The 16,234-nt window shown below is 35.6% G+C and overlaps 1 protein-coding gene across 18 annotated transcripts in view; it reads right to left on the reverse strand.

Annotated features, from left to right (window-relative positions):
• Znf148 (zinc finger protein 148) overlaps window positions 1–16,234 on the reverse strand; it is a 136,879-nt gene that overhangs the window by 85,385 nt on the left and 35,260 nt on the right. For 5 of the 18 annotated variants that reach the window (XM_063225131.1, XM_063225132.1, XM_063225129.1 and 2 more), the window contains one exon: window positions 15,703–15,783. The exons of 1 other annotated variant lie outside the window; for it this stretch is intronic. In XM_063225131.1, the coding sequence (XP_063081201.1) occupies window positions 15,703–15,732 (30 nt within the window). In that variant the 5' untranslated portion in view covers window positions 15,733–15,783. Of the gene's footprint in view, window positions 1–387; window positions 584–1,609; window positions 1,724–3,806; window positions 3,888–4,946; window positions 5,125–9,123; window positions 9,260–14,931; window positions 14,982–15,702; window positions 15,790–16,234 lie in introns of those variants that run through there. 12 more of the 18 variants (XM_063225121.1, XM_063225120.1, XM_063225126.1 and 9 more) reach the window with 12 other exon arrangements.

Here is a 16,234-nt window from a genome sequence, read left to right on the forward strand (position 1 = left end):
TGAACAAAAAGAAAATGGGTTAAGATATGTTCAAACCAATTTTTAAAACTGGACTCTACTTGCCAGGCCTGATGGTACTTGCCTATAAACCCAGCACATAGGAGAGACTGAAGCAGAAGAATCATGAGTTGGAGGCCAGTCGGGGTTTAAGACCATGTTCAAGGCTGGCCTGCAGTACTTAAACCTTATTGCCAAAAAAGGACTAGACCAGTGGTGGTGAACCCCTGGCACATGTGCCACAGCAGGCTGTCTGTGATCTTTGCAAGCTCTAAAAGGCTCACCATCGCTGGACTATAGCTGCTGACTGTGCAACATGGCACATTTAATAAAAATCACTGAATTGTACACTTCGAACATCAAGTGGGCTTTACTGTATGTAAATTATACCTCAAATTTAAAACATAAAACCTGAGAAGTGAGTGCCCCATGGTGGGGAAGGGATGCTGTTTCTAGGAGGAGGGAGGAAGTCCTGGCACTGGTGATGCTTGCTTTCTTGAGAAGAAGTCTAGTTGCACAGGTGGGTTCACACAAGATGTACACCTGTGATACCTGCACTTTTCTGTCAGTAATTACAATAAAAAGCCTGTTGAAATTGAAAAAATAATTCAGTCATAAAAATTTTATTAGAATATTTGAAGATTTGAGAAAGTATTCAGTATACCACAGGGAATGCGTACACATGTATGTCTGTGTGCATGTGTGTTTGACTGAATTTTAGGTTTATCTGAAAGGGCAACAGCACTGAAAGTAGCACTGTACAGTGAAATTACCTTTTTTTTCTCATTTGTAATCTCAAAACTTTCCATACCACAGTTTTAGTTTAAAAATGTTTTTAAGTATGCTAAAAGTAACACTGCCATTATTAAAATGTACTTAGTCACATGATTAACTAAATTTAATAAGAACCAGACACTATGAAAAATTATCTTTGTGCATTATAGAAAAATAATCTTTCCAGAATACTCTAAATGTGGCCCCTTTCCTGTCTTCCCATGACTAGCATGTGGAGGTCCCTGACAGATGCACTCATCATGAGCGCCAACACGGGGCTCAATGATCTCAGCCCTTCAATCTCCCCTTCCCTCTTCTCCCTCCACTTCTAAATCCTCTTCCCATTGGCAAGAGAGCTATCTCCCTGTTTTGTATTATCTATCTTTTATTTTGCTCTCTGAGTTATTTATACTTTGGGTTTCTCATATGAACCATGTGATTAAATCTGTTCTAACTTTGGTTGTTGTAAATTCACATGCCACTTGGTTATCATGGTAACTAACGATTATCATGAAATTAAGAAACTTTACCTCAAAGATATCTCAAACTTGCTATAATGGTGTTATTTGAAAACTTCTTTTATTATCAGATTACGTGAAAGAAACGTCACATTCACCACCCAAAATAAAGGACTTATAATGAATAAATACTATATTTTAGCTTAAACATCTTTTCCCCAATCACCTAGAAATCACTTCCTTGATTATAATTTTCAAATAAGTTAAATTCCAATCACTCCTGAAATCAAAATATTCTTTTCTTTACCTAGAATATTAGAGAAGTGCCTTTTACTTAAAGCACCAGTTTTAAAACCAGAGTAAAGAAAAGTGTAAGTCACCTTTGCTTCTCTTGCCTTCCCTCTTACCCAGCAGTACCATTTTAGACTACGTACAGGACAAGGCCCAAGCATCTCATTTTACTCTTTAAAATCTTCAGGAACCAAACCTGAAATCTCAAAAAACCAAACATTTTTAAACTACTATCCAGCACCTGCTCACTTCAAATATCACAGTTTATACATTTCTTAGAGAACATACTATTCAATGATTAGATTTCTTTTACAGCTAAACTGTTATTCTGGACCATACTTTGGTAATCCTTGCAAATTAGTTACATACTTTCTAGACTATTTATTGGTGGATTGGTTTTTTTTTTTTTTTTTTTTTTTTTTTTTAAGAATATGGAAGAATCTAAGTTACAGAGCTTAAAACACACACAGGGCCTCATCTTACTACAAGTCTTTGTTTCTACTGTAGCTGCTACTATCATATACATCTTTTTTTTGATACCGGGGATTGGACTCATGGCTATGGGCTTGCAAGACAGGCGATTATAACGTTGAGCTAAATCCCCGGCCCCTACATCATTATTTTTTAAAGTTTAAGCTTTTAAATATGGAAGATTCAAGAGAACAAGTTACTAAAAGATCAAATTAGAGAAAATCTTAGTTTTTGTTTTCTAAGAAAGTAAAAACTGGAGCTGATTTGCCAATCTGACCTAAAGTCTACATTTCCCTGCAACTGCAGACCTTAACTCCAACATTCCTGATTAACGCACTTCACCAATTTTTTAAAATTTGCTATAACCTAATATAAGATTATTTAAAACGTATGTTGTACTACCGCACCAATATTTCACATAAACACATATTAAAACAAAAGTATAATTTATTTAGTAACTATTTCTAACATCAAGCCAAAATAATAAGTACTAAAGAAGAAAAAGTACTGAGTAAGTAAAAGTACTCTTGCCTTGGGCAAAAGTACTTGGGCCTTGTCCTGCACGTAGTCTAAAATGGTGCTGCTGGGTAAGAGGGAAGGCAAGAGTACTGAGAATAGAGAATATTTTGGAAAAAAGTCATACAGTGCTAGTGTGCTGGATCTGGGACAGAAAGATAGCACACCTCAATGGAGATCGGAAATGGGAAAGGAAGTTTAAAAACTGCAAATGGAAAACAAGTCCGACATTTTTCCTGACAAATTTTCCTGAAAACAGATCATGCACACACAAAAGGGCTTCTCTCCGTGTTTACTCATGTTCCTTACTCGTATGGCTCTATGCTGAGTCATATATTCGGAGTTAAATTGAACAACCCAAAAATTGTGTTTTTGAGACAATTTCTTAGAAATGTCATAAAATACTACATTAACACAGAGCAATATCAATGAGCACTGCTCAAACAAGGTTTTAAAATGAGCCCTGGAATACTTTTCACTAATAAAACGGCATGTTCCCCTGACCTATCCCTTCAGGGACAGGGACTTACACAACGGTGTGGGCTTACCCACGGAAGTCCACAGAGACATGTTAGCCACCGAATTCCCAGGCACACATGTGCAAAGATCTATGAGGCAGCCTTTTGAGGCAAAAGACTAGAAACAAAGTAATATCCACTGGTAGAAACTTACTTTAATCTCAAGCACACACTGGAATACAGGAATGTATGGCTTCTATAAGACATAGTAAGTGGAAAAAAATCCAGAACTACCTAAGTATACAGAAAAACCCTACCCACATTTTTTAAAAAGGACAAGTAACTCCAATAATTATTGTAGAGAGAACTTTTTCTGAAAAGAAACTTACTAGTAGAACTTGGCATTTGATATAAAGAAGATCTACAGGACAAAGACTGATTTTAACTTTTATTTTACTCTTTGTTCCAAGCTTGCATCAGTGTCTTCCTTCCTTTTCCTGGTTTCCTCCACCCTCAGGGCTGGGGTCTGAACCCGGCCTCATGGGTGTCAGGCAAATGCTTCCCCAGCCCTACTTTTCTTTTGTATAGAGTAATGAGTGTAGGTAATATGATGGATTCTTGCTTTTCTTTTTTGTTTTAAAAGAAAGATTTAGTGTTATTTTAAAATGTGTTTTAACTGCCACCGTGGGAGCACACGGTAGATCGCCAGAAGGATCACCAAGACTTTGAGGACAGTCTGGGGAACGTAGTGAGTTCAAGAGCAGCCTGCACTACAGAGCTAGACCTCGTCTCAAAAAAAACAAAACAAAACAAAAACGTAAAGACAAACTAAAATACCTACATCACACACTTTAAGACGTCTCTAGACAGAGTTAAGTTGGACAGGACATGAAACAGGCCTCTTAAAGGAAACCTCTATAGCCTGTGGAAAAAAGGAAATGGGACAAATGTATTCTAAAAAACAATGATGAACTAGGTAGCGTAATTTGAAAACTGCCCTCCTAGGATTTCCTTCCACGCTATGACAGTTCTCACCCTATCCCTGCTAACTCAGATGGTCGCTCTCAAAGCTCTCATGCTTTACTTTACATTCAAAAATCCAGACACAACAAAGGACCCCATGCTTCAAAAGTAACTCTTGTTATTTCTCTGAAATTTAGTATTTTCAGGGAGATCAGTGAATTGTACACCAATATAATCTACCCAGATTAGTATGTGTACAGGTAAGTGTCTCTTCCAGCTAACCCCTCAAGAGTCAATTGCTTTTTGATCCAAATGTGTCACAAGTAATGGAATTCAACAGTTGGATGTATTACGCTGGAGAGAAGATGAAAGAAATTATCACCTCCTTTACATTACTGCAATCATATGAAAGACTGCAGTAGGGAGAAGGGACCCTAAACAGAAGAGTATCCAAGAATCTCTGTCCAACCAAAATGGAAAGGGAGTGGGGAGGGGGAGCCCTGAAAACGTGAAGTCAGTGAACTCCGCTTCCTACTCTGAAGTCATTCCACAAGCAGTGCTTGGCTTGGTAAAGCAATCAAATACAATGTGGCTGGACATTCTTATTTCCCAGTCAACACGGGATTATTTCTGACACAAATCCCTCTGTCTCCTTTTGAGTAGATTGGGCCCATTCTACATTTTTCTGTTTTCCTATTTCCATCTATTACTCATGTCTCAGTGAATTTCTCTTCAACCATTTTTTCATGGGCTTACAGATATCCTTTTAACTACCTAAATTCTCCCATTCTTTCTACAAACCACTGCCAAGAAAATCTCCCTTTTTTGTTTTTCCACTTCTAACTGGGAAAATAAAAATCCTAATATGGCTGATAAATCAAGGAGCAGTGATAAATAAACACCTATACCAAAGAAAAGAGGGTTATAAATTTTAAAATGAAAACAGATTTGACCATAATCTCTAAATTCTTTTAAACACCTCATTCCCTTTCATAATGTAGATACATCTGCCACTTACCACCCTGACTCTTCATTCAACCATCAAAGAAATGTTTCTCACTCAAAGATCCTGCTACTGAGCTGGACATCATGGCATATGCCTGCAATCCTAGCACTCTGGAGAGTGAAACAGGAAGAGGCTGCTTGAGCTACATAACAAGATCAAGGCCAGCCTGGACTGTATAGCAAGACCATGTCTGAAAAAGAAACAAACGAAAAAGAATCTACTTATGCCAAGTGTGGTGGCATATACCTATAATCTTACTTATGTGGGAGGCCAATGTAGGAAGACTTCTTGATGCAGGAGTTTACAACTAGCCTAGGGAATATAGCAAGGTGCCGTCTCTAAATAAACTCGTGGCTTTTCTATATTATTTATTGAATTTGGCAATATTATTTTCCATAAATTCTTCCTGAACAATGTGCAATTTCAACTATATGTAAGCCAAATGAAAGTACACTGAGCAAACTTAGGAACCAAAACATTGTATTTTAAAATAAAAAGACTAAAAAGATCTAGCTGAGTGTGGTGGTGCAAACCTCTAATTTCAGCACTCAGAGGCTGAAGCAGGAGGATCACCACAAGTTTGAGGACACCATGGGCTAGCAAACTTCAAGGCCAGCCTGGATTACACATGAGACCCTGTCTAAAATCAATCAATCAATCAAGCAAGCAATCAATCAATCAACCAACCTAGCCAGGCATGGTGCACGCCTATAATACCAGATACTCTGCAGGCTAAAGCCAGAGAACTGGAAGTTCAAGGCCAACCTGACTGATTTACCAAGAATGCCTGCTTCAAGAGTATTTTTGGGCTGCGGGGTATAATTTGATGATGGAAGTATTTGCGTATGTGTACAAAATCCTGGGTTCATTTCCTAAAATCAAAATAAATAAATAAATAAATAAATTCCTTGTACAGGTATATTCCATATTTAGAGACCTCTTCAGTTCTGTATATGTGTGTATGTCTCTCTCTCTGGTCTTTCTGAGCCAGGGTCTCACTATGCAGTCCAGGCTGGACTTGAGCTCAATTTGTTGCCCAGGTTGGTTTCAAACTTACAACAATCCTCCTGCCTCAGCCTCCTCAATGCTGGGATTAAAGGTGTGCACCAGCAAATTTGGCTCAAATACCATTTATAATAAGGACAAGTAGACAAAAAGATCTTTCTGATCAATGTTAGCAACAATAAAAGATCTTTAAATAGTAAACATACCTAATTTCAACAGGTGCTAACACAACAGACTAAGATTCAACATTTTGTACAATATCACAACTGAATAAGACTGTGATCACGTGTGTGTGTGTGTGCGTGCGTGCGTGTGTAGTACTGCAAATTGAACATAGGGCTTTTTGCACAAAAGACAAGAGCTCTACCACTGAGCCACTTACCCAGCTTCTATGATCATTTTTAAACCACAGAAAATAATTTTAAAGACATTTAGGCTTAGGCTAAAGTCACTAGGCTTTTCTACATAACAATGTAGCCCCCCCTAAAAACAAAATGCAGATTCTAAGCACATGCTGCATTCCAAATACTTATCACTAAAGTCTTGCAAAACAATGTAACAAAAAATAGTGATGAAATAGTGGTTTTTAGAAACATGAAACATCAAACTGATCTGGCATGGTGACACATGCTCATAATCACAGCTACCTGAAAGGACAAGGCAGGAGAATAGCAAGTTCAAGGCCAGCCTGGACAATTTAGTAAGACTTAAACTAAAACCTCAAAATAAAACTTTAAAAGAGCTGGGGATGTAGCCCAGTGGTTAGGCACTTGCACAAATCGATGTCTAGGGCTCAACACTTCGTATAAAGAAAAGAGAAACACCAAATTTACACCAACTCAAGCTGTTTAAAAACTAGCTGTAATTTACCTTAAACAGGAAGGAAAAACAAAAGGTCAAAAAAAAGTATTCTGCATGTTGGTTTTAGTTACTGTAACCATTATCATCTACACCAATATCAGTAATTCAAATAAAAGTAAGCTGACTCTATAAGTAAATTAAATTCTCCATGGTACAAAATATGCTTGCTAAATTTCCATCTGCATTTTTAAATATCAACATACGTTAAACATACTATGCATACTGTGATTAAATACTTAAGTTATTTTTATTATGTAGTATATAGCAACAACAGCATTCAGAACAAAAAGTATTAACTACTTAAGTAGTATCTCTTGATCCAATTCCCCTTTGAGAATGATTTATCTCCTTATTTCCTATTACCTACTTTTATTTTGCTCTTTATTTTTACTGACTTTCTCGTGTAAGAGAAACTATGCGATTTGCTTCACTTAACACTATGGTCTTGCAGTATATCCATTTTCCTACAAATGACTCAAGTTTATCTTTCTTTGGCAAAGTAATACTCCGTGGTGTGCCAATAACACATTTTCTTTATCCATTAATCTCTTAATGGGCATATAGGCTGCTTCCAAAATTTACTATCAATTGTCCTGCTATAACCATGGGCATGCATGTACCTCTGTAATATGACACGTTTAATTCCTTGGGAAACATACCTAGAATTCCTTGGGGAAGATACCTAGCCAGGTCAAATGGAATTTCTAGTTTCACTTTTACAAGAAAACTCCACCCTGACTTCCACAGCAATTGTACTAGTTTACATTCTCACCAACAGTGTTGACAGGCTCCTTTCCTCAAAGATTGCCATTCTTTCTGGGATAAAGTAGAATCTCAGTGTTGTTTTAATTTGCATTTCTCTAATGTCCAGAGATGCTGAACACTCCTTCATGTATTTATTGGTCATTTGTACTTTTGTGAAATATCTATTCATTTCACTGACCCATTTTTTGATTGGGTCTCTTTATTCTGGGGAGTTCTAAATTTTGAGTTCTTCATATATTCTACATATAGGGAGAGAGGAAAGAGATAAAGGATGAAAGAAAGGATTCGAGTTGTGTTATATACATGTGCCAATTCCACAAAAGGACTATAAATGTTATATATTGTAAATATGTCCAAACAAAAAAGGAAGGGGATAAGTATTATGTACATATACTGACTTCCTATGAGGAACGTGAATATTATGTACTATGCCCATGTACTAAGAAACTAAAGTAAAAATAAATAAAATGAAAAAAATCACTTTTTTTAATGTAAATTAAATCTGACACAAACCCTAATGTGATAAATGTCTCCTCAGAATCTAGTCTCACCCTCTTATCCAATAATAAAAATTTTATGAGATGCATGGCTGTCTAGGTAAGACTCATTACCCAGCTAAGAATCATTACCCAGCCTCCCTTGCAGCTGGATGTGGTCATGTAACTACATTGCAGCCAATGGGACATGAGCAGAAGTGATAATACAGTACAACTTCCTATAGTACAAAGGGAAGAAGAATGGCCTTCTGGCTCTGTTCTTCCTACCAGCAGACCAAAGGGAACCCCTTAGACAGTAAGAAAGAATCCAAGTATTATGAACAGACATGATGATGATAAGCTCAGTGGTAGGGCACACACTTAGCATACACAATGCCTTGGGTTCAATTCCCAACACCAAAAAATCTAAAAAGGAGAGCAAGGTAAGGAGCACTGGATCACAATTATATTCCACAGCCGCTGTACGATTCTTGGGCAGTTTACACAGGCTTTTTAAAAGAAAAATACATTTCTAGCTTTGTAAGTCTGTCATAGCAGCCTACACACCAATGTATCAAATATGAATGACTTCTGAACTAGCTACAAGGCTGCTTTCTTACTTGCAGGTAAATACAGAATGTGTACAAATTCACAGTAACTAGTGTTTTGCTGTATTTCAAAATTTATATAGCAAGCACAATTATATTAGGTCAACAGCTCTAGTTGTCTAAGTTTTCTAGGTATGAAAAGTTTCCTGGAAGTTCTGGGAAATGTTACATGGATACATATGTGCTGCAGAAGAGGAAGGTGAAAATACGTAATCTCCTGTTAAAAAGGACTGATTTAGAAAATGTCTTACAATTACATGCTAAGTTATACATAATTTTCTATGCTAAACATCTAAAATGGTAACTTTATTAATCTTAAAACTATTTTCTCAAGAAAAAAATTAGATCAAGAAAGTGTCTTTTAGATATAAAAAACAAATCAGAAATTATTATACAAATGTAATATAAAATATTTAAAAAGTGGATTTATATTTGGAAAAATTTACTTAAAATTATGAAAAGTATTAAAGTTACCTGAGACTAAGGTAAAAATGAAGACTTCAAGGAAGGGAAGGCTGTAGAGTTGAAAAAGAAACCATGGTTGAGTTTCTACCTTTCACAGGCTTCAGAACCCCTCAATACCACTTTAATCATTTATGCCATCCAATTCCTATAATAAAACATACACATATACAACGGAAAAAAGATATTACTTAGAGAGGGAAAATGCTATATAAAAATATTATGTACCAACTAGTAAGCGAGCACTCTCTGTAAACCTACTAACCTATGCCTGATGACCGATGATACAATGACTTGATTTTTGGGCATAAAACTGGGAAAAGCACAGTAGTAGTACTTGGTAACTGAAAAACAATTCTGGCCTTGTAAAGAATGATTTGCTTAGATCTGGAGTCTACAGCTTCAGGGAAATGAAATAAAATTTCACACTGGCTGTGATGATGCACTCCTGTAATCCCAGCACTAAATCACTGAGGCAGGAGAATTGGTGAGAGATCAAGGCCAGCCTGGGCTACGAAGTGAGTTCAGACCAGCCTGAACTGCATAGTGAGAGCCTGGCTCAAAAAGGCAAAAAAAGAAAGAAAGAAACTTCATAATGTTACAGACCTGAAAGGTTGAAAAAAACAAAGTAAACACTAAGGAACAATTAAAAACACTGGTTCTTATCTCCTGTGTAACCTCTGTGAAGTAACAAGGGAAGAAAATGGCAGGGCTTACTAAAAACAAACAAGTAACTAATACCATACAGAATGTATATGTATTCACAATAGAAAAGATTAATTTCTTTTTTGAGACAGAGTCTTGTTTTGCAGTTCAGGGTGAACTTGAACTCATTATGTCACCTAGGCTGATCTTAAACTCACAGCAATCCTCCTGCCTTGAGTGCTAGGATTGCAAGTGTGCAGCATCATACCTGGCACAGAAAAGATTACATTTCTAAAATCGTATATATACATAATACTTGCTCAGCAAGTATTGCTGACCAATAATGATAGTAATAATAATGAAAAAAAACTTTTAAAGAGTTCACCTACAATTCTGTTTGACCACAGATTTATTTATTTATCTATATTTTAGTACCATGGATCAAACTTACAGCCTCATGCTTGCCAGGCAGGTGCTTAATGCTGCTGAGCTAAATCCCCGGCAAAACACTGAGTTTATCCAAAAAAGAAAAATAAAAATAAAGAACTTGGCTGCACATAAGAAAACCTCCTAGTAAGCATTTGGGATTGGTATCAGTCTAAAGACCTTATACATACTTCATAGGAAAGTGAAGAGATACACCCATGTCATTTCAGATCAGATTACAATGGTGCAAAAGCAAGAAAAACTTTATCCCACCTAGAATAAATCCAGTAATACTTCCAACTTCAAAAAAGTATTGTATTAACTCATTTTTTAAAAAACATTTTAGTTTTGTTACCGTATTTTAAAAGTTCAGTTTCTGGGGCTAGAGACATATAGTTTGGTGGCACAGCGCCTGCCTGGCAAGCACAAGGTCCTGAGTTTGATTCCCAGAACCAAAACAAATAAGTGAATGTTTAGTTTCTCACAGTGTTATTTACACCTCTCAGTATCCTTCCACTTCAGACTTTCTGAATATTTAGTGAATATTCATGATTACTTGAATTTTAAGACAAAACTTTGTTCCAAAATAAAATTTCTCAACAGGATTATATCAAATTTTTCATATACTTTTTCATCAGAATCCTATTTTATATGAACGATACTGAAAAAACAATAGTAAAATAATGGGGCTAGAGAGAAGGGAATAATGAAAATCCAGAATTTTATATTATATTTCATTCTGCAATCACTACACTGTTTTATAAAATGCCAGGGATTTAGCTCAGTGGCATAAGCGCCTGCCTTGCAAGCAGGCAGTCCTGAGTTCGATCCCTGGTACCGGTAAAAAGGAAAAAGACAAAATAAAAAAAAAAAAATGCCAAGTTTACAACAATTAATTACATGACCAAAAGATATGAAAAACAGTGACTCATTCACAAAACACAGCAGTCAGTACAGTTTCTGTGTTCCCTACATGGTAAAGCAAATAAAGATTATAAAATATTTATTATTATATATTAATATAGAACCTGTTTTAACTTTATAAAGTATATAATCAATCAATCAATAATATTTTCAATAAAAGCATAAAAATTCTATAAATAAACCAAATGGAAATTCTTAAACTGAAGAATACAGTAACTTACATAAAAATGTATCAAAGGAGCTTAGCAGTAGATTCAAGATTTTGGGGCCGGGAATACAGCTCAGTGACATGGCACCTGCCTGGCAAGCACAAAATCCTGAGTTTGATTCCCCGTATAAAAATAAAAATTCAAAAGTTCTTCTAAGCTCAGTGATCTTAAAGACATATTAACAGTAAGCTGGGATTGTGGCACACACCTGTAATACCAGCACTCAGGAAGCTGAAGCAGAAGTATCACCACAAGTTCAAAGCCAGCCTGTAATAATTAGTGAAATCAAAGACAGCCTGAACTACATAGTGAAACCCTATCTCAGGGCCACATTACATAGAAACTAGCCAATGAAATAAAGCAAGAAAACCCTGAAGAAAATAATGAGCCTCAGAGATAACGGAACAAAACGTTTTTTGGAGTATCAAAGATTAGAAGATAGAGACTAAAACAAAATTTAACAAACTACATGCCAAAATTTTCCCAAAGCTGCCATTTTTTTTTTAAAAGAAAAATAAGTACAAACCCAAGAAGCTCAATGAAGTTCAAAAAGAATAAACACAAAAAGATCTATTCATGGACACATCATAGTCAGACTGTTGAAACACTGCAATCACATACTCAAAGAGCTTAAAGAAAGGTGTCAACCAAAAAAATCCTAAACTACTAGAAAAAAAGAAAGATAATATTCTCAAATAAAGACTGAGAATGTTTTGCTAGAATACTTACTTAACTCATATGAAATACTGAAGGGAGTCTAGTGAGCTGAAAAAACACTAGGCTCAAATACACAGAAGAAATAAAAACCTCTAGAAATGGTAAATATAGACTAAAAATTACAGATATATTTAGAGCTGGGTGTGGTGGCATACACCTACTATCCTGGCACTCCAGGCTGAGGCTTAAGGGTCACAAAATTTGAGGCCAGTCAAGTAAGACCCCAGCCAAATAGAAAGACCCCATCTCAAAAATATAACTAAATAAATTCTCATTTCTCAACTTCTTCAAAAGATCTATGAAGATACAAAGATGTAACTATAACACTGTACTGACGGATTTAAAACATACTGGGACAACAGATGAGAAAGAAAACTGAGTTCTTTTGGGCAAAGTTTTTATATTTTGGGTATTTTAGTGATGTTAAACAGACTGTTAAAATTCAAAACACAATCCCAACAACCACTACAAAGAAAGTAAAAGGAATGAAATAATTAAAATGACACATTAAAAAAAATAACACGAAGCCAGTAAAGGAGACAGCAACAAAAATACAAAGGACATACATAAACTAGCAATAAATTAACAATTAAGTGTGACTGATCTAAACAGCCCAATGTAGAGGCAGAGACTTTCAGATTGTACCAAAAAATAAGATCCAACTATTTGCTGGCAATATGAAGCCACTCCTACTTTCAAAAGTAAAAAGACAGGAGAAAAAGAATATTACAGAGAGCTAGAGTGGCCACAGTAGTTATCAGGCAAAACAAACTGTAGGGTATATATTAACAACAAAGAAAAACTATATAAATATATATACTCTTTTAAAAGGAGACTCTCCAAAATAATGAATAATATGATTAAAAGGATAAATAGAAACCTCAGTAATTATAGTTGGAGATTTTGATATCCAAATAACTGATAGGATAATCAAACATAAAATTAACAAGGGTGCAGAAGACATGAATCATACTGTCACCTGACTGCAGTGGTGGGGAACCTGCAGCACGCATGTCACAGTGTTTTTTGTGTCACTAAATGCTCCAAAACGTTCTCCCCATCACTAGCCATTTGGGATACACTGGAAAAGCCACCAGACAAGAGTACACAGTGGCTCCAAACACACACGGAACACCCTCCAGCACAGACCTCAGCACTGTGCCTCAGGATAAGCCTCAACAGCTGCAAAAGTACACAAGTCCTACAAAATGTGTCCTTCAATCATAACAGAACTAAAGGTAGTGACTGAATTTCTATTATTTTTATAATTTAAATCTCAATTTATAACAAACATTTTGGTATTGGCAATAAACGTTTAACTTCAGCTTTCTTGTTCCCAGAAGGTAAGCCACTCTGCCTCAGTCCATTGAATGGTTCACTTTTTTCTACATTTCTCAAAAGCTACGTTTATCATTTTCTGAATTTTCAATGTATTTAGAAATTTAGTTTTTTCTTTTCTTTTTTTTTGTTTTGTTTTGTTTGGTACCAGGAATCAAACTTACAATCTCATGCTTGCCAGGCAGGCTCTGTGCCGCTGAGCTATATTATATCCCTGGTCCTGGGAATCTATTTCTGTAATCTATTGTTAAACTGTTTCAAGCTATCACAGTTCTAAAACTACCAATATGAATACACACAACTGTTTTATGTAATACTAAGAAAAAAATGTCAAACTATGTTAAATCAGAAATTCGTGTCATTCAAAGATGTTACAACATGAAGGGACAGTCCTATGCTCAAAATTAATTTTTTTAAATCTTACATATCCTAGCAATAAAGGATAAGATCACTATATTCAACCATACAAAAAAATTTAATAAAAGGAGAAAAAACCCCACCCCAAATCAAACAATAACTGAGCAAAACTAACTTGCCTAACAAATGCCATGGGTCCTCTGATACACAATTACACAAACTGTTCCATAAAAAGGCAAAAGCAGAAGGATAAACATTGCAAATACACACATGGCCAATAATAATGGGAAAATGCTCAAACTCACTCAGAAAGAAAAATAAGCAAAATTAACCAACTAAAACTGCCATGTAGTGGGCATGGTGGCACACCTGTAATCCCAGCATGTGGGAGGCCTTTGAAGCAAGAGGATAGTCACAAATTCAAGGTGGACTACTTCAACAAATCCTGTCTCAAAGAACATGAACAAAAGCAAAAACAAAAAACTGACATGTGCTGGGCGTGGTAGTATTATGTCTGTACTCAGCACTCAGAAGGGTAAGACAGTATTGCTACAAGTTCAAGGCTAGCCTTGGCTACACAGTTCAAGGCCAACCTGGACTACACAGGGAGATACTGACTTAAAAAAAAAAAAAAAGCCTGCAGTATTCAAAAAACTGACATGTATAAAAACATTTTACATTAGCCAGTGTTATCAGAGATAAACAGATTCTTCCTATGGTAAACTTCTGCTATCGGGCATTTCTTTACAGAGTTAGGCAACTTATTTACCAAACAGTTAAATTACATACTCTTTGGGACAACAGTTGTTTCCCTCAGGAATTTAAATTGTAGATCTATTTTTAAATATGCACAAAGATACATCTTAGAATACTTACATGATGATTTATAATGTCAGAAAAAGCCTAAAAGCCTTTTTAAAAAATCCCAAATATCCATGAATAGGTGGATGACTGGTTAAAATAATTATACTACAATCTATAATTAAATCAAACACTACAATACTATAAAGAATGAAATGAGAAGGAATGAATGCAAAAATCCAAGTTTCTTGTAGGGAAAAAAGAAACATTGCTGAAAACAGGCTCCAATATTTGTGTGAAGACAATGTAAATACAGAAATATAAATGCTTGTATATGTAATAGAAAATGCCTGCCGGGATAAACAACATTAACAATGACTGAGAAGAAGAAAGTCTTTCTTACATGTTATGACAAACTCTGCTGCTTCAGTGTATCCTCCCTGCGTAACAAGCCTGGATAAAGGAGTGGAAAACAGTGACTGTGACAATTACCAGAAGATATGGAAAAAGAAGGAAACTGTAAAATACAACAACTAAAACTGCCAGGATTTTTAATCTTCAAGTTATAAAAGAATTCTCAAAAAAATTTTTTGAGACAGTTCAGACTAGGCTTGAGCTTACAATGCAGCCCACACTGGTCTTAGACTTGTGGCTACCCTCCTGCCTCAGCCTCCCAAATCCTGGGAGTATGCACCACCATGTGTAATCTCCCAAAATAATTTTAAAATTTATAGAAATTTATAGAAAAACCTTACAATTTTATGATCATTACTCAATGACATAATATGTAGCACTGATAGATCTGTAAATCCCTTGAAAACTGTTAAATATTTGATTTTTCCTTTATATTGTATGAAAGAGAAAAGCCTAAGTGTTTACAAGCACAGGCAAACAGAAAGGTAGAAACTTATCTTCCTCTGGTTCACTACGAAAAGAGAACAGATTTCATCCCGTACAACTAATAACATGAACTCCTTTCAATGCACAGAAATGCATATGCAAACAGTGATATCACAGTATTAATATTTAAACCTGTAAGTGGGCATAAAAGGAAACCAGATTGCCAAGTATCTGCAGAGTAATACCCATAGCTGTGAGTATGCGTGTTCTTGGGCAAGCATACAGGCATCTATCAAGGCCAAAAAAAAGATTAACTAAAACAATGCTGAATTACCTCTGCAAAATCTGCCAGGCAAATGCCCATCCCGCCAGATCACTTGGCTGAATTTCCGAGCTGCTGATTCTCTCCTATATCCTATAAGCACAAAATACAGTACAAAAGAATCAAGATGAGCGACAGCCTTAAAGTTAGGATAAAACAGTGACAGCTAAATGTGACAAATCTAACAAAATTCTTTCCTGAGTAGATACTGTTAGATTAAACACAGTCAGCAGCAACTAAACCTTAATTTAATTGTACTGACCCGTTGGTGAACACTAAATGATTATCACAAACATTAAAAATTAATTGGATACAAATTGTACTTTTTCTCACTTCTAGTTAAGAATTATGATTTCTATAAAGACAGCACAATAGCAATGAATCATCTTAAAATATCTTAAAGGAAAAAGAAAAGCACAAATGTATTTCATTAAAATCATATGCTGATACTCTCCATTACTCAAATAGTGCTATTAAGAAAATTTCACAGTAGTATTTCCCGCAGCTCTGGAGTCTAAATCTATTAAAGATGTAGTTTTCGCTG

This window comes from Cavia porcellus, unplaced genomic scaffold (genome assembly GCF_034190915.1).
Source record: "Cavia porcellus strain 051 isolate PalLab524CR breed Dunkin Hartley unplaced genomic scaffold, mCavPor4.1 scaffold_15, whole genome shotgun sequence".
In the NCBI taxonomy this organism is placed as follows: Eukaryota; Metazoa; Chordata; class Mammalia; order Rodentia; family Caviidae; genus Cavia; species Cavia porcellus.